General features: G+C 43.6%; 1 protein-coding gene across 3 annotated transcripts in view; it reads left to right on the plus strand.

Moving 5' to 3' along the window:
- PHACTR3 (phosphatase and actin regulator 3) overlaps positions 1 to 22,689 on the plus strand; it is a 100,563-nt gene extending 77,874 nt beyond the window's left edge. For all 3 annotated transcript variants that reach the window (XM_085079590.1, XM_085079591.1, XM_085079592.1), the window contains exons 9-13: positions 14,000 to 14,055; positions 17,600 to 17,661; positions 18,514 to 18,654; positions 19,928 to 20,004; positions 21,447 to 22,689. In XM_085079590.1, coding sequence (XP_084935716.1) covers positions 14,000 to 14,055; positions 17,600 to 17,661; positions 18,514 to 18,654; positions 19,928 to 20,004; positions 21,447 to 21,462 — 352 coding nt within the window. In that variant the 3' untranslated portion in view covers positions 21,463 to 22,689. The remainder of the gene's footprint in view (positions 1 to 13,999; positions 14,056 to 17,599; positions 17,662 to 18,513; positions 18,655 to 19,927; positions 20,005 to 21,446) is intronic.
- Positions 22,690 to 22,769: the final 80 nt, after the last annotated feature.

Genomic DNA, 22,769 nt, shown 5'->3' on the forward strand with positions numbered 1-22,769 from the left:
GAATGAACCTCACTAACACCAATCCCTGGTCAGCAAGAAAACCTAACCTCCCTGAGTGTGTGATCATATCAGGCCCTCTGGACAGCAGTGCTTGAACCAGAAGTGCTTCCTTGCTTCAGCAATAAAGTCCAGTGCTTGCACAATTAATTGTGGAGCACCCTGACAGCTCTGGGCAAGAGCCATGATCTGCAGCTGAACCAGAATGAGCAATTTGCTGTCTCAGACCAGCCCCCAGCTTGTCTGGAAAGAATTTTTGAACACACTAATTCATTTATAAAGGGTTGAAACAGCGTTGCCTTAGTCCTGTGTTCTTTTCTGGTTTGAACACATGCACATGACCCAGAGCTGCTCTCAGTGCAGGATGGCATTGGTGAGGATTTAGCATTCACCTCCTGCTGAAAATGGGGGGTATTTGTGCAAACATGAGGCAGTGTCACTGCAGAGGCAGTAAATTCTGCCAGGGGACAAAATAAAGTTCCAAATTCCCAGGGCACAGCTGATTCAAGATTGTCTTCTGGGAAGACACTATCTCCTTACACTGCTCTGTTCTACTTCCCTAGCTCCAGGGCTGGGAATTCCTAATCAAACCTATTTTCCACAGCACAGAGAAGGCAAGGGCAGCAGGTCAGAACACAGCAGGCAAGGGAAGAGCAGAGCAGCAGGCAGAAACACAGATAGAAATATACAGAACCTTTTCTGGGACACAGAGTCAATTCCTCGAATAGATCTGGCGTAAGTGGCACAACTAAAACTAGAGATTAAAAAAAAATAAAAATCAGAGTTCAGAAAGCTGTAAAGTATCACAAGGGAGCATAATTACATAAATAAACTTACAGGAAAACTGCTAAAGCAAGTGTAGTTGAATAAGGAAAAAGCCTTTTTTGGGAAGAAAACAGTGCACTTGTTTTGCCCTGCCAACCCACCCACAAACAGAAGCACATGTTCAGCTCAGATCCCTTCCCAGAAATTGGGCATCTCCACACGCCTGAAGATCTGGGCTCTAGCCCTGTGGTGTGACAAGCAGTCATAAACCAAAATGGAAATGCATAAAATACCAGTAATACTCTGCAATGCTTCACCTTACACTGGATTATGATTCAGGTCCTTGAGCTGGTGTGGGTCTGCAGCACAAGTAATTACAGAAAGAAATTACTTTAATTTAATTTGCAGAGCTTAATCGATAGAGTACAAAGTAAGCTGGTCTGGTTGTCACAGTGATTTGTGCCGTTGTGGGATGAAAACCTGACCAGAACAAGGTGCTGTTAACAGTTGTGAGCTCCTGATAACCCAAGGGCTGGGCAGGGGAGGATTCAGGCATTCACAGTGGCAGCTTTGACCCTGTGCAGGCACGGTCACTGTGTTACTGAGGCAATACAGGATTCAGGGTTTTTTGGTTTAGATCTGTTAATGAAATTCAGGAAAAATGTTTTCTGGACTTAAAGCCAAGCACTTCATTTTGTTGGAACAGAAGCCAGATGGGATGGACAGTGTGTCTCTGAGACTGTGAACTGGTACAAGCAAAATCTCAGCCAGAAGGGGGTTTGGCTGCATGTTTTTTAACACATCCATTTCAGATGTGCCACTTGAAAGCATTTAAGAACAAAAGAGAGGGAGGAAGTTTTGGGTTGTGTTGGTTTTCCCTCCAGTTGCCTTTTAAACCTCACCAAATTTATATGCAGACTAGATATAAATGGGTGTCTCCATGCCTGATGCAGACAGAATACCTAAAGGGACACTTCTCCCACAAAACCTGAGATGTGGCTTTTAGTTTGGAGAAGAAAAACCTCCATCCTGTGCAGAGCCACAGTTGCACACATTGTCCCTGGGGGCACAGCACTGTGTTATCCCTGCTTTATGGGGAGGGTTCTCAGATGAGTCACCTGCACCTTCACATGAAGAACTTAATCCTATTTTTGGGCTCTCTTCCAAGAAAACTGTCTCAGTACATGTGATCCAAGGAAACCGTAATTCACATACTGCAGTTGCTAGTTCACCACATTCTGAGTTACTACAGTTCCCTCCTCCTGCAGCTCTGAGCACAACTTCTGTAGTCTGGTTCATTCAGGATCTCAGTTCCTCCAGGAATTGGAGGCTTGGGCTTGCTGCTTTCATAGAGAAAAACTGGGTCAGTCTGACACAGTTTCTACCTTTTTGAAATAACTTCAGAGAAGGTGAGGGGAGAGAAAAATGAAGGAAATAAATATTTAGAAAATAGGAAGGGGGGAAGGAGAGAAAACAGGTCAGAACAGAAGGTCACTGATTGTACTCAAACACTGCTCAACAGATGACATGCAGTTGTATCAGTTATTAAAACACAGTTCTAAGTAAGTCTTTCTGATTCCATGGCCAATGCCCACCTGGCAAGCTGCAGCTGTACAATCAGGTCTTGTGAGGTTTTTCCTGTAGCTTGGGAGCTACTTGAGTCAACCAGAGCACGGCAAGTTTCCTTCAGTATCTGTTTTTCAGAATAATTAACTCATCCAAGTGGCCAGCCCATTTCCTTGACCCCTCCAGACTCTGGAGAGTGTTTTCTCTGGAGAGCACTCTTCTTTTCTGTCTTTTCCTTTATCTATCACATGTAACACACCAAAAGACCAAAAAAAAAAAAGACTCCCAGGTTTATCAATCCATGCTCATGTTTTTATCCAGTGAAATGAAGAAGAAATGGACCACACCTTTGGTGGTTGGGGATCTCTTTCTGTTGAAAGTCCACTTATGCAGAGGACTGTAATGAGGCAACTTGGAAACAAGAACCAGCAAGTTGGCAAAATCTGAGTCTAAATCACATTAGAAACAGCTACTTCAATCTACTGAGTCCATTGCTGTGCAAAGATGTGTCAGATATTTTGCTTTGTTAAGACTATACAGAATACTACTTGGACAAGAAACAAACAGCAGAAGAAAACCTGAGTGCCTCACTGTGGAAAAAAAACCTCTCAAAACCAGGACTACATGGCTCACAGATGAACCACCAGTATCATTTGCTTGAGATGATCATATTCATTAAGCAAATTAAATTCTGAATGGATTAATACTTCATTAGATTCTCAGAAATTATGTTAAAAAAAAATTAAGCCAGGCCCTGTCAGCAGTCTCTGCAGAAAGCAGCTGGCCTGTTGCACAGAGATCAGGCTAATTTGAACGTGTCTGCAAAAGCCATATTTTGGCCAGGCTACACTGCAGCCTTGTTATAATCATCACTGGGAGTGCCTACAGCACTTCCAAATACCACCCAAGTGGAGAAAAAAATCCTCCTTCTCAAAAAAAGGTTAAACAAACCAGGACTGATGTGGTAAGGGAAGTTATATTTATAGGCATCATGCAGTTAAGCTTAAAGAAATCCCTTTATCAGCCTGTTTACAACATGAAGGAAAAGGGTAACAGGGAATGATGTGTGTGGAAATGCCAGGCTTAGGTCTACAAGGGTGATGGGAGCAGGAGGCTCAGGGTTAGCAGGGAATTTTGGTGGAGCAGAAACCCAGCACTCCAGTGCTGTGACTTGCTGTGCATCAGCTGCAAAAGCCATGAAAATCAGCATCTGAGGGAGGATGTTTGCACAGAGCCAAGGCTGCTGCAGCTCTGAGGAGTCACTGCCAGCTTCCACTGCTCTGCCTGGCCTTCCCCATCCCAGCAGCCACTGCTCAGGCAGGGAACAGCTCTAAGGACAATCATGGAGGTGGCACAATGGGATCCTTTCCCGAGAACACTCACAAAGGTTTTGTGTTGCAGCCTTGTGCTTTGTTCAGTGAGAGACAGTGTGTGTTGTACCACAACAAATCACGGCTGTAACATCCAAACTTATTGTTACATAATTGAATTCTTACATTTTATTCAATTGAGGAACCTGGATTTCAGAAGCTCAGAATATTCTGTTCTACATGAAATTTGCCAACAAATTCTATTTGGATTTATGTGACCATAACTTAACACAGGATGCTAAACAAAGTTAAGGAGGGCTCCAAAAAGCTCCAGGGAAGAGCAGATGGAATATGAGGATGACATTTTAAAATTCAAATCCTGCCTGCATTTTCCTGTAAGTTAGCCTGTCTGCAGTGCTCAGCATCACACTTTGTGGCATCGAGTGACAAGTCATACTCCTCACCCTGTCCAATTTAAAAACAAAGAAAAACAGAATTACTGAAATACTGCTTGCAGAGGGAAGTGAATATTTCCCGGAGGGGCTGCAAATGGTTTTTCAGACAAGACACTTTGCCACATTTTCCTATTCTGTAGAACAGATATAACCATACAGACCAGCTTTGCAGAGCACTGTGAGAGCTGCTGGTGAAAGAACTACAACACTGATGATTGTTGAGACCAGGGACTCACACCCCTACAGACTGTTTGGGCCACATCCTTGAGCTGTCAATGGGATTTCTCATTTCGCTCTGCACTGAGAGCAGGAGCACTCTTTGTACTGAAAAACAAACTGATAACCTCAAGACAAATTTTAAAAGCAGCAAAATATTAAAAGCAAATAAATGAGAGTGTAGTAAAAAGCAGGATTCAGAGCCTGCTGTGGGCAAAGGCTGTGTGTGTGGCTCTGGCCAGCCAAGGTCAGTGACAGTGTGAGGCCAAGCTGTTGGTCTAACTGTCCTGAAGAATGCTGGGCCAACAATAGTGTACACAAGAGGAACAGAAAATAGTACAGCAGATGGTGAAATGCTGTCTGCAGGCAGGGATATCCCATCCTTTTGGAGATGCTGTGTGGGTGAGTGACAGGCGAGAACTGGAAAGTCCTTGCCTTGCCAGGGGGAGCATTCCCAGAGAGATTCCTGCAGTCTGGGAGCAGGTGTGCAGCCACACACAGGGTCCCACCAGGGACTGTCTATCCCAGCAGCATTTGCAACTTTAGAAATTGCTGTAATTTAGTTTTTTCCTTCAGGGATTACACAAAGTACTTGGACAGTGCTGCATCTGCCTTGATTTACTTTAGCAATTAAGAAAGCTGCTCCTTGGCATCAAGCCTGACATTACAAGGAGTTTGCAAAGTGCCACAGCCTGTCCATTCCTGCTTGGAGCTACTGGGTTAGGAGGTTCACAGCTCACACAGCTTAATGCCCCCAGCTCTGGGGTGAACCCTCACAGTTCCTTGCAGAGGCCAAAGACACCTTGCAGATGGCAGATTGCCAAAGGGTCCCTGCTATACAACTCCAGGTTACAGGGAAGGATGTTCTTCAGGACTCACACTGCATGGGGAATTTTCCAGCAGCTCATATCCATGGCAAGAAGGGCCATTCTCAAATCGTTTTGCCTTGAGGGGGAGGAGGAGAATTGACACACAGCTGACAGCCCACACACACCAATACTTTGCCTGCTCTCTGCAAATCCAGCTGTGGTTTCTTCCAGTGACCCAAATCCCACAGTTGCACATTGCAGTGGCATCTGTTGTAGGAGCAACTGTTTATGGATTAAGTGCACAGTACTGCAGGACCTTAGTGCAGCCCTGAGCATCCCAGCTGAGCACAGGACATTCGGGGATGCTTCCATCTATGGACAATATCTCTATTTGTTGCCCTCTGAAATGGAGCTAATGGTATAGACCTAAGTGACATGTCTCTCTGTCATCCTGTCCCTGTCCTCTCCGACTGCCATGCCTGAAATTGCACTCCTGGCTGCCTAGGAAATTGAGTCACGAGCCTACAGACACTTCATTTCATACAGGGCACAAAGGTGCCTGACAAGCCAAGCCTCAGCCTCCCTTGAGAACAGGCACAAACATTGTATTAGGGATTGCTCATACAGTGAAGTTAAAACCTAGATTTTTTCTTTTCTTATCTTCTCCCTCCCCTATCTCTGTTTTTATATCATTATGTAGTAAGCACCCAGGAGTATGCAACTGTCACTAGGACACAGGAAAGTCTCAGGTCAGTGGCAGTGCCCATCACTGGCCTGAGATTTGCTTCTGTCTGCTGGTTATTGCAGACTCCCTCCTGCTGCTCATGCAGTTGCTATCAGAGTTGATTTTAGTATCATTTCAGCAGTGGCAGATGTCTTTATTTTTTAAATGATATCATGGTAATAAACACATAACGGGATAGAACTAAAACCCTGGGATTTATATGATTGCTTTTGTTCGCCTGTCCTGAAGCATCAAACCCACAATGTTCTTGATTTCCTCAAATATGAGAAATGCTGCATTGCTTTTTTATTCTTCATTCTGTGGGAACACAGTGCTCCAGAGTTTTACTCCTGTTTTAGAGGGGGGAAGAAAAAAAAAAAAAAAAAAAAAGAAAGAAAGAAAACCTATTGCTTTCCAGTGAAATGTTATTCACCACTTTCAGTGACCTGCACAGTGTGACCAGGTCATACCCAGCACATGGTTTCTGTTGGAAGACTCTTCAACACCCATTTTATACCCAGCCTGAAGCTCTCCTCAACCTTCAGCAGAGGAGGTGCAGTGGGAGCTGCACCACTCTCTCAGTTATTTGAAGAGTGTTTTCTTTCAGCACTTTGCCTTGCTGAGCTATTTTTAGCTTGCAAGTATTCCCCAAACCAGCTCTGTGCCCAGCTGCAAGGCAAAGCAGAAGTGAGAACAAGCAGTGGTACTGCTCACACTGACATTGCTGCTGAACAAAACACTCATCAAACTACAGACAGGGAACATGTCTTTGGCTGAACAACCAGTTGTACTTTTGTCCCCCTAATGACTAAATATTGTAATTCTATTACAAACAGGACAGATCCACTATCCAGCAGCTCTGCTAAACCACAGACTGGGGAAGCAGGTGGAAGGGAGAGGAGAAAGCTGCTATTCTGAAATAAGCAGTTATTACATTTAAACCCCATGTCAGCATGTTAACTTCTTGCATATTAACTAATAACTCAGATGAAAATTAAAGCCATTATATGATGTTGGTCCCACAACGTGCAACACCATCCTCCAAGAGTCCTTGTCTGAGTCTGGAGAGAGGTATGAAAGCAAAAGCCTCCTGAAGGAGGTGGAAGGATGCTCAGCATCTGCACTGAGCTTTGAAGCAGGCTTTTGAACAGAGTCAGGCTCTGCTCCCAGCTGTGCCTGGCCTTTTCTCCCCACACCTTGGGAAAACCAGGCACCCAAAGGTCAAATGCAGCAGGGCTTTCACAGGTGGTGAAGACAGTGATTACCCTGAAGCCTTCTCCATCTGAATGCTCTCACACAATTAGATCCTGGCTGTGTTGTTGTTTCAGCCCACACAGTGCTTACAGCCCTGTGCAATAACAAACCAGTCACAGGGTGCAGGTCCTTCAGGGACAGTGGGTTATGATACCAGGGTCATGCTGGGCAAGTGTGTGGTTTCTATTTCAGCTGAAATCTGAACTCTTTGCAGGGCTCCTATCACAGAAATGATAATGATGGACAACTGTAATTGCCTGGTAGATGAGTGACAACATAATTAACTGAACTCGTGCTGATATGCAGCTTTGAAAATCTAGACAGAACTAAAGGCCAAACAAATAAATAACACATGTAATTAAGGCAACATTTATAGCCTCTGTGTTTATCTGCAGTTTTCTTATTTGGATGCAAAAAATAGTTCATGACGGCACACAGACACAGATATCAGGCAATTTTAAAGAATGCAACTCACAGCATTTACTAATTCAGCTCACCCTTTTCATGCTTCTCTGAGCACCCTACTGTCAGAGAAGGTCAGCAACTGCTCTTAGGATGATACTCTTGGAGAACCCTCTGCTATGGAGAGAGGCTGAGAGACTTGGGGTTGTTCAGCCTGAGGACAAGAAGCTTCTAAGGAGACAATATTGTGGCCTTCCAGGACTTAAAGGGGGTTATAAAAAGAGAAGGAGAGTGACCTTTTGCATGGATAGATAGTGATAGGTAAAGGGGGAACAGTTTTAAAGTGAAGGAAGGTCAGGTTAGATTAGATATAAGAAAGAAGATTTTTACAGTGAGGGTGGAAAAACACTGGAACAGGTTACTCAGGTGGTGGATGTCCCCTTTCTGGGAACATTCGATGTCAGGTTGGATGTGGCTCTGAACAACCTGATCTACTTGAAGATGTCCTTGCTCATTGCAGGGGTGTTGGACAAGATGCCTTTAAAGGTTCTCTCCAACTCAAACTATCCTGATTCTATGATCTTCCTGTTATGGGAAATGCTGGCACATCAGTTCCCACTTTTTACATGATCCAGAATTACCTTGGGGTAAAACCAAGTTTGTGTCTCAGTGTCTGCCTTCTAATTTTGTACAGACAGTAAAAGAGAAGTCCCTCCCACCACGAATTTACTACTACCCATAATTGTACATTGCAGGCAGGCAGAGTGCAGTGTGTGGGTGACTCAAAGCCCTGGCACACATCCCCTTCACAGCTACTTATAGGAAGGATGAAAATAAACTTCTTGTTGAATTGAACATGATGTTCTGGCAACAGAGATGCCAATTTAAGAGGCAGAGCCTCTGCCTCCTGATGGGCAGCAGACACAAGCAGCTTCATGAGAAGCAAAACCAGGGCACTCCCATTTCTCCTCCCTTTGCCTGGGCTGTGAGAGGGATCCTGCTCACCACCTCCCTTCCCAACTCATCTGCAAAACCACCTGACACGAGGGACAATCAATGCAATTGCTGCTGGCTACAGCTCATTTACTGATGGCTGGATTGATTGCTCACTTGTCAGCCCAGGGTCCACAGGCACATGCACGTGTCCAAGTCTAGCCAGTTCACTGCTCCCTTTGGAGAGGATCATCAGAATCACATGGATCTAACTAAGAGCAGCAACAGGATTCCAAAGTATAACTTTTGGCTTCGGCTACAAATCCGAAAGAAATTCAGTTTTGTGGCAATCATACATAGAGATACTGTGCAACAATGTATTTGTGAAACAGGAAGGTATTTTGGGGACAGATAAGAAACCACACAAACCTGAGCTGTTTTTCACTGGATTCTGCTTGAATGCTTGCTTGAGTCTGCCAGGCAGGTGAGATGCAGACTAATAAGAGGAGCTAGAAAGGAAGGGCTGTCTGAGGTGTGAGAAGTCAGCATAGCCCCATATGCACAAAGGGGGCTGTACCTGTTCCAAATGTGTCTCTCATCAGCTATTCTGTGCCCACACCTGCAAGCCCTCAGCTTGCTCTGGCTTTGCTGGGATGCAGCTCCCACAGCAGACACTGCTCAGGGTAATTGTGAGGACAGAGAATTTGGCAACACCTCCTGCTCACAGGACATATTGATGCATTGCCCATCTGACAGCAGACCCTGGGCCCTGGTGACATGCAGATCCTCAGACTGCTGAGCACTCAGTCACCTGTAACTGTCCAATGTGATCAATCTTTGTGTAACAGTGGTCCCAAGACATTCATTCCCTTCACTGTGAAGGAGACAATCTGGCAGTGTGAAGCAAATATTGATGTCCTGATCAGCAGTCAGAGGCACATGTACAAGTCACTGGGCTCACAAACATGTGACCTTGCTCCGGAGGGGACAAGCCATTTGTGGCTTTCCCTACTCCCCAGCTCCACATCTGCACTTGTGCTCATGTCAAACATGATGGTGGGCAGGGCTCTGATGGCAGGGGGCAGCCTGTTCTGCAATTATACACCACACATATTCCCCAAGGGAAAAAGCCATTCACCACAGATCCCCTGCCCCTCTGAGAGCCAGCGTGGGGCTCTCACCGACGTCAGAGGATTCCCATGTGCAAACTGCATGTGGAAAACAAGTATCTCGAGGCCATATGCAAACTGAGCACCCGAGGGGCTTTGAGACCAAGAACACCTGGCTGTACTTGCAGGGTGTTCTGGGGAGAAGCACAGGTGACTGAGCTAACCTGCAATGAGCTGCTTCTCTCACCCACAAGAAAAACAGTGAGAGAACACAGGAGCAAGTAAAGTCTTTGGCTTCTATATATAATAAGATGCATATTATTATCTCTCTGAGTTATCTTTCTGAGCCCAAATTACTGGAGAAGACATTCTAAAGGTAGTCTGAAAATACACCCAGAACACTCCCCAAGCTTCAGACAGCTGAAGAACACCTGCTGCTTGGAGTTTGATGCCCACTTTGCACAGAACAGCAGTAACACAAACCTTTGGAATTTTTCTGAACATGAGAAATAGTTGCATGTGGAGTGTTATGTGTCCATTCCCTTTTACCCACACACACTTATGGTGACTATGTAAGTACACACAAAACAACACAGAGGTCCTCAGAGAGAGCACTCCTGCCTCAGCAGGCAGTACAAAAATACCCAAACCTAGGTTTTTGTAACACCCAAGAACACAACAGCATTGATTGGATGTTTTTCCCAGAAACAAGAAATAGATATCTAAATCAGCTGAAAGGAAATCATTATTGTCACACAACAGAAGTGGTGGATTATGTGAGTGCTCCCCACAGAGCTCACAGTCACCTCACTGAGGTGAGTCCACGTGGGGCTGTGAGTCCCTAGCTGGAAAAAGAACAGAAATGGAAAGCACAGGACTCACCCAGCCACGACCATGTCTGTGTTGCAGCAGTGCTGGATCCTCCTGTCCACCTCAGACCTTCCAATGGCTCCTCCAGCCCGAGCTGTTGAACAGCATAGCAGCCATACTGACCCAGGGTGAGCTGTGAAACCACCCTGGCTCAGGTGCCAGCACTTCACTGGATCCACAGGAAACGAGCCAGGGCTCTGATTCCAAATCACCTGCACCTGCCTCATACAAAATTCTCTCTGTGCAAAGCCTGTGGAGACCATCCATGGTCACTGAGGGGTCAGGTTTTGGCTTTCACAAAGGCTCCTTCATGGCGGGGGCCTGTTTCATCCTCAGGAGTCACACACCGTCTCCCCTGCTCTGCAGTCTGCTGATAATTGTTATTCAGCTGGAGCTTGTTTCCTTTAAACACGAGATTTGAGCATCCCCTGTCTGATGCTCAGTCCCTCTGTCCCCTGTTGCTGGCTGTGCTCCCAGCCATGCCGTGAGGGAGCTGGGCGCCATGTCCCCAGGCCAGGTGTCCCTCAGGTGTGGTGGCGTTCCCGAGGCCATGGCGCTGGTTCTCCACAGGAATGGACAGTCCCTTCTGAGGAAACTCCCTGAGCTCAGCACACAGGGTGTGTTTCTGGTCCTGGATCAGCTTCAGAGAAAACATGAAATAGATCTCCAAAACAGAGCACTTGTTGCTCAGTGCCTCACAGCGCCCAGAGAGCAGCTCACCCAAGAAGAGGCACAAACTCATCTGAAATGGCTTCTTACATTAAATGTCCATCAGGAGGGATGTGCATTTTGACAGTGGTGGCCTGTGGCTTCCCTGAGCTCTGCCAGGAGCCCTCAGAAAGGTGTCTGTCCTCATCTTGCTCCGGGCCTGGCTGCGGGCACCTCCTGAGGGGAGCTGGCAGGGGCTGAGAGTGTGGCAGGGGCTGCGAGCCCCGGCTGGGTGAGGTAGGTGAGGTGGTGAGCTTGGTGAGGTGGGAGAGGTGGTGAGCTGGGAGAGGTGGTGAGCTGGGAAAGGTGCTCTCCACCACCCCAGTGCAGCCCGGGCAGGGCGGGCTTTGCCCTCAGGGCACTCCCTCATGCGGCTCTGGCTGTGAGGGGCTAGCAGACCAGGCAGTGAATTCAGTTTCTCTGGAGCCCCGATTCAGCCGGCCCGGCTGGGCAGAGCCGTGTGCCCCAGGCTGTGTCCAGCCCCTGATCGTGTCACCGACAGGCCATCTGGAGCCCTTCAGGTCTTGCCCCAAGCTCGGCCACCCCACAGCAGCTCGGGAAGGAAGTGAAAGCTGTTTCTGGGCACTGAGAGGCTTCTCCAGAACAGCAGAAATAACCAATAGACCCAAAGTCTCCCTGGACATGGCAACAGTGTCAGAGGTTTTTGCCACTTCTCCTTTGATCGTGACTCTCGCTGTACTTGGCGTTTTCACTCTATTCCCACCTTCCCTAAACCCTGTCTAGATTTTATTTTTAGCCAAAGTCCGTGTCTAGTTTTGCGACTGTGGCACAAAGTTTGGAAGGGTGTTCTGTATCTCTGAAAAACTCAGGAAAAAACCCTGCAATGCTCTCATGTGCACATATAGCTGTCTGTGTGCACCTTTTCCTTCTGCTGGGGGTAAAGCTGAGGGTGTGCACAGAAAAATGGGCACTTAATGTGTATTTGTCAAAGCCACAGGGAAACAGAGTTTAAATAATCAACCATCATAGGTATTACATATATCTATATCTATAGATCTATATCTATCTATATATTTAACACACAGGATCATATACACTTGCATTCTCATACTGCTTTACTCATTCGGTTAGGCTTTTAACCCCCCAGTTTAAAAGGTGCCTCCAAAATCTAATGTACAAATTTGGGAGAATTTATCACTCTCACATGGCAGGGCTGTAATTAAGAACAGCTGAGAGAGAGGCATATGAGCAGCAGGTCAGGTGGACCTTTCATTTGCAGATGAGCTCTGTGAGTAAGTCATTCTTCCCTGATTTATATTACAAAATGGACTTTAATCTGTTTCAAACAAAACCTAGCCAGAGTTGTGTAATTTCTGAGACATGCAGGAAAACGAATGAGGAGGGAGGAGTCCAAGGGTAACAGGAATTAAAAATACATGTTTAAAGCCTTTAGTTTCAGCATCATTCCTGTTTCAGTTGGGATTGTTGCAACTTCCACTGGTGGAGTATCCAGTTTATTATTCCAAAGAGAACCCAAAGGTCAGGAAAAAAGCCTTAGGTGATACAAAGTGTTAGACAGGAGGAATGAGAGTTATGTTGTAGGTGTTTGTACACAAGAGCTAACCTAATCTAAGTTTTCTTGTGGTGTGAATTTGGTGTAGGGTTGTGGTGCCTTCCTGTTGCCAAAGATGAGAGTTTTTCCAGAGAGTTTAATTAAAAAGAGAGTTGTTGGTCTGATAACATGTGACCACAAGTTGATTTTGAAGGTGTTTTGGGTAAGGCTTACGAAACAAAGAGAAACTGGAATCAGGTCCTTTTACCAGCTCTTTTGCAGTGTGTTAACAATTACTTCATTTTCCCATCTGCTGTATAGTTGATAAAACGTAGATACAGTTACAGCATGACTTTATAATCATTCATTTATTTCCTACACCCAGTAGAGGACTAACTGCAGCAGTTTGCAGTGTGGTCCCTGCTCTGAGTGTTTCTTTGTCTCTGTAACTTCATCTCCGGCTTGGCAACATCTGCTGAGAGCAGACGATGAGAATCCTGAACGTTGCCAGAACGCAGGCCAGGAAGCATCGGAAACTCTTTCCGATCTGCTGGCTGGATTATTACATGAAAGCCAGCAAATGCAGCCTCTGTGTGTGTGTGTGTGTGCCTGCCTAGGGGAGGGCTCCAATTACCTGAGATCCTCTGCAGATCTCACAGTGCCTCGTGGGGGAGTCTCATTTAGTATGCGGAATAAAATCACTGTGGCACGGATCATATGATTTGAAGACTCAATCCTGAGGCAGCACTACTGAAAAGGGGAGGTGGAACCAAGACACTCCACTCAGACAGCGCGAGGCTGTGAGCAGCACACGAATTGCATTCAGCAGGCAGGAGCAGAGCTGAGCTGATAGATGTGGAGTGGGGAAACCACAGGAAAAGCTTTATTTCTGGCCAGTCTGCATTTTGTCAAGATGCACCGCTGGTGTTAGGAGAGAAAAGGAAATGCGCTGCTATGTGTGATTAGGTAAAGGCAGTGATAGAGACAGAAGATCACTGTGAAACTCCTCTGATAGCCACCTGAAAACCATCCTTGAGAGTGAATTTTACCTCTGGAGAGTGCTGGTTCCAACTGACTGTCTGGAGAGCGTGATGAAAAGGATGCACATTCTGAGGAAGCATTTCACTGACAGCAGAGCAAACTAGAGGAGAACTTTCACCTGCATTACTGGCATTTGGGAAAAATAATATAAGAAAGAATTCTCTGCCAGGATTCTTTTTTTTTTTTTTCTTTTCCTTCTTTACAAGTCCTGAAGAGAGATTTTGTAGTCTCCTCCTCAGAAAAACACCACCCAGAAGTCAGAATACTGCTGCAGACTTTCTAAAGAACAGGCATGGTACAAAATGTGATTTTGGTGTTTTTCCGCAGGCGACTCAGCCAAAGACCCGCTGTTGAGGAGCTAGAAAGAAGGAATATACTGAAACGTGAGTATTTTTTTTCTGATGTATTTCATATGTATTTGTTGAAATCAGTGATTGCATTTCCAGAACTTATTATTTTAAAATAGACAAATTAATTCACTGGGATTATTTTCTGTGCATACAAGTTTTTATTTTTCACGAAGACTTGCAATTTAGGACAGAAAAAAACTGTTCATGTTCAGGCTTTCAAATAATTTTCATTCTGGTTACACTGTTACTGGTCCAAGAGTGGAATACAATCTCAGTGTCACATAGTGTCATGAGAATTGGAGTGACATTTGTCAAGACATGGATTTTCAAGGCAAACACTGAATACTGCTGGGAATACAGTGGAAGGGGGAAGTGTCCTTGCACAGGTGTGATTCTCCCAAGGTCCATTTGCTCTTATCACTGGAGATCACAAAGCCAAGTCAAAGATCATGATCCTGAGGTATCAGAATGATTAGAGGGACACTTCAGGCTTGTTACAGGTGCTGCCACAGGGAGTGTTCTCAGCATCTCTCAAATTCACAAGGCAAAACTTGAAACTCTTTTCCTAAATGTTTCCAGGGGATCAAACAAGTGATGAACATAATCCCTTTCCTTAAAAATGCTGAATTTGGGGAAGGTGAGAGAGAGCTTTGAAATTGTCTCCACTATGGATCTGACAGGAGAAAGGGGGAATCCCTCTGCTTTCAGGTTCTGAAATACATGGGGCCAGATTTTCAGGAGTCAGTAACAGAGACCTCTGAAAATCTGGTTCTTTGGGTTTCTTTCCTGGCTAAGGAAAAGCTGATCTCTACTGAAAAAATCTGTTCCTATATGTTTACTTTTTGAAGTGTGCTGGTTACATCCGTAATCTGGGTTAAACTGACCAGTTTTAATAATAAAAAAGTTTGAATACATTCATATAATGAGCTTAGAGAGAGAGATAAAGCAGAAAGAAGATAAAGCAGCATTAAAGATAGTTCCTGAATACCAGCTAAACATACTGGTCTAGATTTGTATCTCATTTAAAGAGCTCCCAGCATGGAGCAAATTTATTGACTTCTGTTAAGTTGCTCAGGCTTTCCCAGGTTCAGCTGGGATCAGAACCACTTCCATTTGATTTCCCTCTGCCATTATATAAAAAGCTGAGTATCCTGTAAAACTGTAGCAGTATAAAAGCCCTTCAGTGAAATCCTCACAACCTCCTCCAGGTGTAGTAAGGGTTTGTGCAGTTTTAAGTTGTGCATTTCCCAACATCTTTGATGTTCATAATTGGTACTGCTGACAGAAGTTCTTTCATGGACTCAGAATTCACATTTGTACAACTCTGGTAAAAAGAGAAGTATATTGAAAAGTACAAGTGCTGTTACTTTAAAGCAAATCTCAGCAAGATTTCAAAAAGGGATTTCTTATCTCCTTTAGGGAGTTTTTTCTGAGATAAAAGTAATATGTAAAAAGCAAACTTAAAGCCAGCACTTTCTTACAATTTTGTTGATCTTCCAAGTTCTTTAACTATAGAAACACTGCTGGCTTCCCACCAAGCATGAAAAGCAGAACTAAAATCATAGTCCAGGTGTCAGATGTGTCCTTGCTGTACTCAACAGAAAGCTGAACTCACATCCAAGAAGGCATTTCTTGCACCCCCTGAACAATCCCTGCTCCATTCTGAACCCAAGGAATTGCTTGAGTGTCACACAGAGCTGGGAGTTCCCTGAACTGGCAGAGCACAGGATGAGTTACAGCATTGCACTGAGGCCCCCTCAGAACTGGGAGTGTCTGCTGAGATTTACAAAACCAGCCCTCAGTAATGAATGGAGCTGTGTGGGCAGAAGGATGGTGATGGGAAAAGCCTCTCTGGGCTGTCTGAGTAATAATGCCTGACTTCTAAAATCCCTTGCCAGCATTCCATATCAAGTCCCAGTCTATTTATTTATTTATTTTTAAAGAACAATTTCTTTTATTTCTTGGATCTGGAAATAAGCATCAAACCCAAGTGAATAGAAATGGGTCACCACACATTTAGTATACTTGGGAAAGTATTTTTTGACCAGAAATATGTATTTTTGGGGTGTTTTTTTGGGAATTACAGTCACAGAATCCCAGAATGGTTTGGGTTGGAAGGGACCTTAAAGCTCATCTTGTTCCACCCTCTGCCATGGGCAGGAACACCTTGTGCTATCCCAGGCTGCTCCAAGCTCCATCCAACCCAGCCTTGGACACTTCCAGGGATGGGGCAGCCACAGCTGCTCTGGGCAGTTCTCACTGCATATCCCATTGTATTGTAAAAGGCACCATGCCACAGAAAATTATCTATTTTTAATTTAAAAACCTAGGAAATAGGAATATATACTCTAAAAGGGGTGAATTAAGGCTGAATGAAAAACTTCTTGCAGGCATCTCTATATCTAAGAATATCCTCTACTTTTGAAAGCCTGTTCTTTTTACACATTGCAGACTGAAATAGCTGCTCATCCCTGACACAGCACTAATTTTAGCTGACCTGTTCTCCTTACATTTTGTGCCTTGCCACTGAACCGTAATGTAGCACATTATGGCATTTTAAATTGATTTGATTTACATTTCTACCATAGCCAGATGGAGCTATGCACTACTATGTTATTTTAAATAGATATGATTGCATTTCAGTGTCAGCTAATGAGTGCAAAAATCAGGGAGAAGAATGCTTCATTGTTAAAAATACCATCTTGGAAATCCATCTGCAGTGCTAGTGGGTTTTTGAGGCATAGTAGAAATCACGTGTGCTCTTTAACACTGGAAATATCTAATGCAAGTGGTGTAATAAACCTCACAGTAGTACCTAGAGAATCCCAGAATGGTTAAACCTTTTTCTCTGGCTCTGCAGCTTTGTGCAGGTCATGGGCTCATGCCTGAATTTAGTAACAGATAGTACTGGAAATAGAAACGCCATTAACTTGTTTCCTAAGGCAGGGGATCTATTTCACACACAGTTACAGCACTCGGCTCTATTTTTAGCACCAGTGTGTAGGAGTTCTCACGGCTTGAATGCTAATAGGCACAACACACAAAGAGATCTGGCTGGGGTTAGAGCAGAGCTCTGCAGAGGAACCCCGAGAGGAGAAAGGGGTCAGGGAAAGCCAAGGTGCAGGTCAGAGGCAGGAGCTGCAGCAGTGCCTCCAGGAGGGATGCAGCCCCAGAGAACAGGACAGAGGAGAGAATGTCTCCCTGAGCTGCTGCAGTGAGGCTCCTCAGCATCCAACAGCATGAATGGCTCCAGCAATACGGAGAGTAAACCAGGATGATTAATCAACTGTGGAGTGTTTTGATTTTCCTTCTCTGGTTTATCCCAGTGGAGCGTTGGTGTGGCTGCTGTTTTATGAAATCTCTGTGGAGTTCAGAGCGCAGGCAGAGCTGCCATTGGCACTGGGACGTTATCCTCACAGAGAGGTAACTCTGTGTTCCTACAAGCCCAGGGATGCACTGAATTACCAAACACACAACTACGAGCTGCTCGTTTTTCTGTGCTCATTATTGCCTGAACTTGGGAAAGCACCAAACTTCCTCATGAGGAAAATCATCTTTTTTTTTATATTCTCCGCAGAACGAAATGACCAGACGGAACAGGAAGAGAGAAGGGAAATCAAGCAGAGACTGACAAGAAAGGTAAGATCTTGCAATACCTGTTATTAGCTTTTAGAAATTTAGCAAAATTACTATAATAACAACCAGCCATAGAGGCCACTGAACCTCCCTTATTATCCGTCTTCCTCAGCAGTGTAGGATAGTAGTGTCTGGTAATATGAACTTATAAACATACCATCCTTATCTCAGCTACATGAGATTTAGTAGAATATTTACATATAAACTTAGTCAGAAAATGGGTATTTGTTTGCACATTGCATATTTGTCAGCTCCATTGCTAGAAAAGGACTTTTTCATTCTTCCTAGCAGAGCTGACTCCCTGCTGAGCACCAGGTCTGCTCCCATAGTACATTTCTTTTTGCATTTAAAATTTTCTCAGAATTTGAACTAGATCCTGTTGTTCTGTTCCTAGAAATCCCTAATGGAATTATAGACAAAATATGCTGATAGCTTGTTAAAGCCAGACTGCAATTCTTACAATAGGTCTAGTGCTGAGAATCTCACACAGACAATCTGCCTCTGCCTGTAGTAGAACATCCTACAGCATCCAGAATCATACAGAGATAATAACAAATCCATCATGATTCCTTTACATTTCAAAAATGTATTTCATCAGTATCTGGGTTAAAATATTTTCTTATTTTGTCCATTATAAAGGCACTGTGCTGTAGCCCACAACTCCATTTAAACCATCATTACTCTCCTAGCAGTCCTCCAAATGATTAAATATTTCCCTGGAGTTTCCAAGGGTTGGGTGGTTTTCCATATGCAGAAATGCACACTGAGCTAAGATGAAAAGCAGCAAATACTGCATTTTTTACTGATATGTTTGTTATTAACCCTGATTTTGTTTCACAAATCTTCTGAATACAGCTTAACCAGAGACCTACAGTTGATGAACTGAGAGACAGAAAGATCCTGATTCGATTCAGTGATTATGTGGAAGTGGCAAAAGCACAGGACTACGACAGGAGAGCAGACAAACCATGGACACGACTGTCAGCAGCAGACAAGGTACTGACAGAACCACATCCACAAAGTTCTGCTTTCTCCTTGCTTTGTCTGTAATGATACATCACATTCTAAACAGACATTTAACCTCTGGAACATTTAATATCTGTAAACTTTACAATTTTTTGTGCTGAAATCACACTGAACAATGCATACTGTCATAAAAAATGTTATTTATAAAAATGCCTATTTAAGACTCTAAAGTTTTATACCCACCCACCCAAAAAGGTGGATGCAATTTTTTGGGCTCCAACTCAAAACCATTTCCAGCCAATAGAGTATTAACTTTTATTCTCAGACTGGAAGTTTTGTCCCCAACATGCAAATATTTCCTCTCCTGTTTCCTGTGAATGCCCAAGGAGTCACTGGACCCACATTCACCTGAGCATAAACACTCCTTCTGTCCCATCACATACCTGCCATGAAGCTGATTTACATCCCAGTTTAAGTGTCACATTTAGCAGCTTGAGTAGTAAGAATAGTTCACCATGATTCCACCAGAACAGCTGGAAGTTTCAGGGCTGCAGGAAGCAGAAGGAGCATGTCAGGATGCTGAGACAATTATGGGAAAATGGCAAACACAGGATCATTACTTATGGCTTTGTTCTGAGATGTGGAGATCAAACACTTTGGTTTCCATCCCAGTGTCTCCCCAGTAAGTGACAACTGGTTTAGAGGACTCATAGAAAAGGAACAGAGCATTTCTACTCCAGGAGCTGTTCTCCCAAACTCACTAAAATGGTGAATAAGCTATTCCACAGTAATCAATGGAATAATGATTTTGTATTTTCCTTGTATGCACTCAGATTTTATTAGAATTAGACTTTTGCTGGTTTGACTGTTTCAGTGTTAATGTTTCAATTAACAAGGCAGGTTTGTGAGCCAAAAGAAAGTGACAGTTCAACTGCACATACTGGTGGCACACATCAGGAAGTCAGGGTCAGAGCTGGACCTCTGCATTTGTGACTGAAAAATGGATCAATTTCTTGGCAACTTCTCTTAATCTTTAATAAATTTTAACTGGAGTCTTATTAAATGTGAGACAACCAGCCCTGAGGTGTTATTCTGTCAGAATTGCTTCTAGACAGCAGTGACCCTGTCAGCAATCAATAACTAATGAGAAGTATTGTGTCACCAATCCATACAATCCAAATATCCAGCATTTCTGCCAGCACAGAGTGCTCTGCTATACCCAATACCTGCTTCTGCTACTCCAGAAAAGTGTTCTGCTCTGCACAAAATCATCTGTTCATGTTTTTCTCTTTTCAATTCCTAGGCAGCAATTCGGAAAGAGCTGAATGAATACAAAAGTAATGAAATGGAGGTCCATGCATCGAGCAAACATTTGACAAGGTCAGTTTTCCAGCTATTTATTTCCATTGCCTCCTTAAAAACACTGCTTGGGTCCTGAACCTGTAGATTTTATATGATGGATGTGGGAGAAGAATGTGCAAAGAGAGCTTAGTTTTAAAAGAAAATGGAAGCATTTCTCTTCCTGAAGAGAAATTTTCTGATTTTTTGGGGGACTTTCATTAGCACATAGCAAGAAGCTTGCAGACCTTCTGCAGAGCATCCCTCAGTCAGCATTCCTTGCACCAAAGATTTGAAGATGGGACAAAAAAAAATAAAAGTAGCATACAACACAGAAAACAATATTATTTTTAAAAAGTAGAACAGCTTCATGCAGTGTATAAATATCTCTGAATTAAATGTACTTGAGTCTGCAGCCTTTTCACAAACACTGAAACTTCCCTGCTAAGAAATATAAAACTGCACTAACACAACAGGCCACACCCAGTGCCCAGGGTAATGCCTTTGTTCTAATTGGATTTTCTCTGGAGGATTCAGCGTGGGGATTTCAGTTTTCCCTGTCAGTGCAGTTGCTATTGGAAGGAGCAACCCTCAGGTAGCTTAATGACGTTTAATTCCATGTCAGGGGAAGGTCAGAAGAGAGAGCAGGTTTGGATTGTTACCTCCACGTGACTGGGAGTGTGTTTAAACACACATAAAAAACCATTCATTTCCCTTAAGAAGAAGAAAAAAATATTCGCAGCCTCTCATATCAGAACCACAGATAGTTGCACAAAGGCCTTATAAAGGGCAAACAAGCATCCTTGCATTGATGGAATGAAACGTGGGAAGGGAAAAGGGATGGCTGCAGTTTTAGTCTGAAGGAGAGTTATACATTCCCTAATTGAAGCCACCAGGGGAGTTTGAGTAGATGGTAAGGAGAGATTTTGAAATTTGTTCAGGATATTAGGAGTAAACAAGCTTACAATTTACAATTAGTGCTAAGGCAAATGATTGGGGCTTTAATTATGGATCTCAGCCAAAAGAACAAGCCTACAGAGCAAGAGATATTTATTCCAGACTCACAAGACTATCAAACATTTCACCAGCAGTATCTCCTCATACTTTACAAAGCATTTCACCATTAACTCTTACAAAAGAACAAGATCACTGCACAATAAAGAATATTGCTACCAATCACAAACTGTGGCTTCATTTGCTAAAAGAAAAAAACACAAATCAACTACACACCTGTGTTTGCAATTGCATTCCCAAATAAATGCCAGTGAGGTGCACTGAGCCCTGAGGACTCTACCTGCACTGCAGACATGGCACACAGCTGGGAATGTGCTGGGGGAAATTAATAGTCTTCAGTACTGTTTCTTTACTTTTAAACAGAATGCTTTTTGTGGGCTTTAAAAAGTTTTGTTAATCTAACATAAGACCCAAAAAATAATTGAATTCTACTGCAAAGTGGTTTGAAAAATGTCTCTCTTTTCTCCTAGATTTCACAGGCCATAGGAATTTTCTTCTGAGAAGAATCTGTCTTTACTTTTTGATATTGCTGCTGAACACACATCAGGGAACAGTGAAGTCTTTCCCTAAGGTTCAGTCCAGGCTCCCTGGATGTTGATGTGACAGAAGGACTCTGCAGCACTTGGGGACAGGAAGCCCCGAGCTCTGGAGGCAGAAGAGTGCTGGCCTGTGGGGTGGGACAAGCTGCTGAAAAAGACTGAAATGAAGCTACTTGAAAGAGCCTCCTCCTCTCCTTTCCCATTATTTGGAACTGTTCTCAGCCCACCTTGGAAAAGGAGATGTGCATGTACAGGCTTTACCATTCCAAGGCCTCTGACATAAACGGACATGACACTCTGTCATCCAGTATTATGTTGACAAGACATTTGGAACTTACCACAATTAGTTTGTAAAACACCTAAGTTCATGTTCTAAAAACTAATTTAATGTATTATAATTTCATTCTTTTTTATATACTGTCTAACAGAATCACAGCTGCAAGCATTTTTGATTCCTGTTACTTTTGTTCTTTAATTAAATGACTACTTATTGCAGGAAATGAACATGTTTCCTAAAGCTCTTTTTCTCCCAGGGATAGTTGGGAAGGGAAGAGATTTTACTTATTATGCACCAAACCCTTTTACTTCTTCATCAACACAGAATCTGCAAAAGGGTGATATCATTTAAGGTTTTCCATCTTGTGGAATAGCATAACCTAGCTGTCATTCTGTACCAGTTGAGGCTCTGAGCCTCTAAAGAATGACAGTTTGGTTCACTGTTATTCAAAATGACCAAATTGGACAACCAGAGGCAGAAATGTAACAATGTACTTTGATGTTCAGCAAACAAAAGGTTTTAATGCTTTCTTGACAGTAAGAAGAAAAAAAGTTACTAAATGCTAATAACAAAGCAAATAGAACTGGTTGAGAAAAATGTGAAGGCAGACATTTTAGTAATGCCTAACATGGAGAAGCATCTGAGGATTTACTTAATACTACTAAAAAAATACTTGTGAGAAAAATACTACACTGATAGCTGGAAACCACACGTGATGAGACAGAACAAAATGGTGAATACACTCACCAGACAAACATTGCTCTGTAGGACTCTGAAGTGCTACCATTCTAGGGAGTCATTCAATGTTAGAAACTTGAAAAAAGGCAATCTTGGTCTTGTAGCTTCATTGAGATGATCTCCATGAAGTGTGAAAACAATAAAATGCAGTCTGTCAAAGTGGTTGTATAGACTATACTGAATTGCTGTGAGGTGGGAACAATCCTCACACCCAGAGTGTCAGTTCTGTGCCCGGGGGG

The sequence above is a fragment of the Lichenostomus cassidix genome, chromosome 20, assembly GCF_008360975.1.
Source record: "Lichenostomus cassidix isolate B80296 chromosome 20, HeHo_3.0, whole genome shotgun sequence".
Classification (NCBI taxonomy): domain Eukaryota; kingdom Metazoa; phylum Chordata; class Aves; order Passeriformes; family Meliphagidae; genus Lichenostomus; species Lichenostomus cassidix.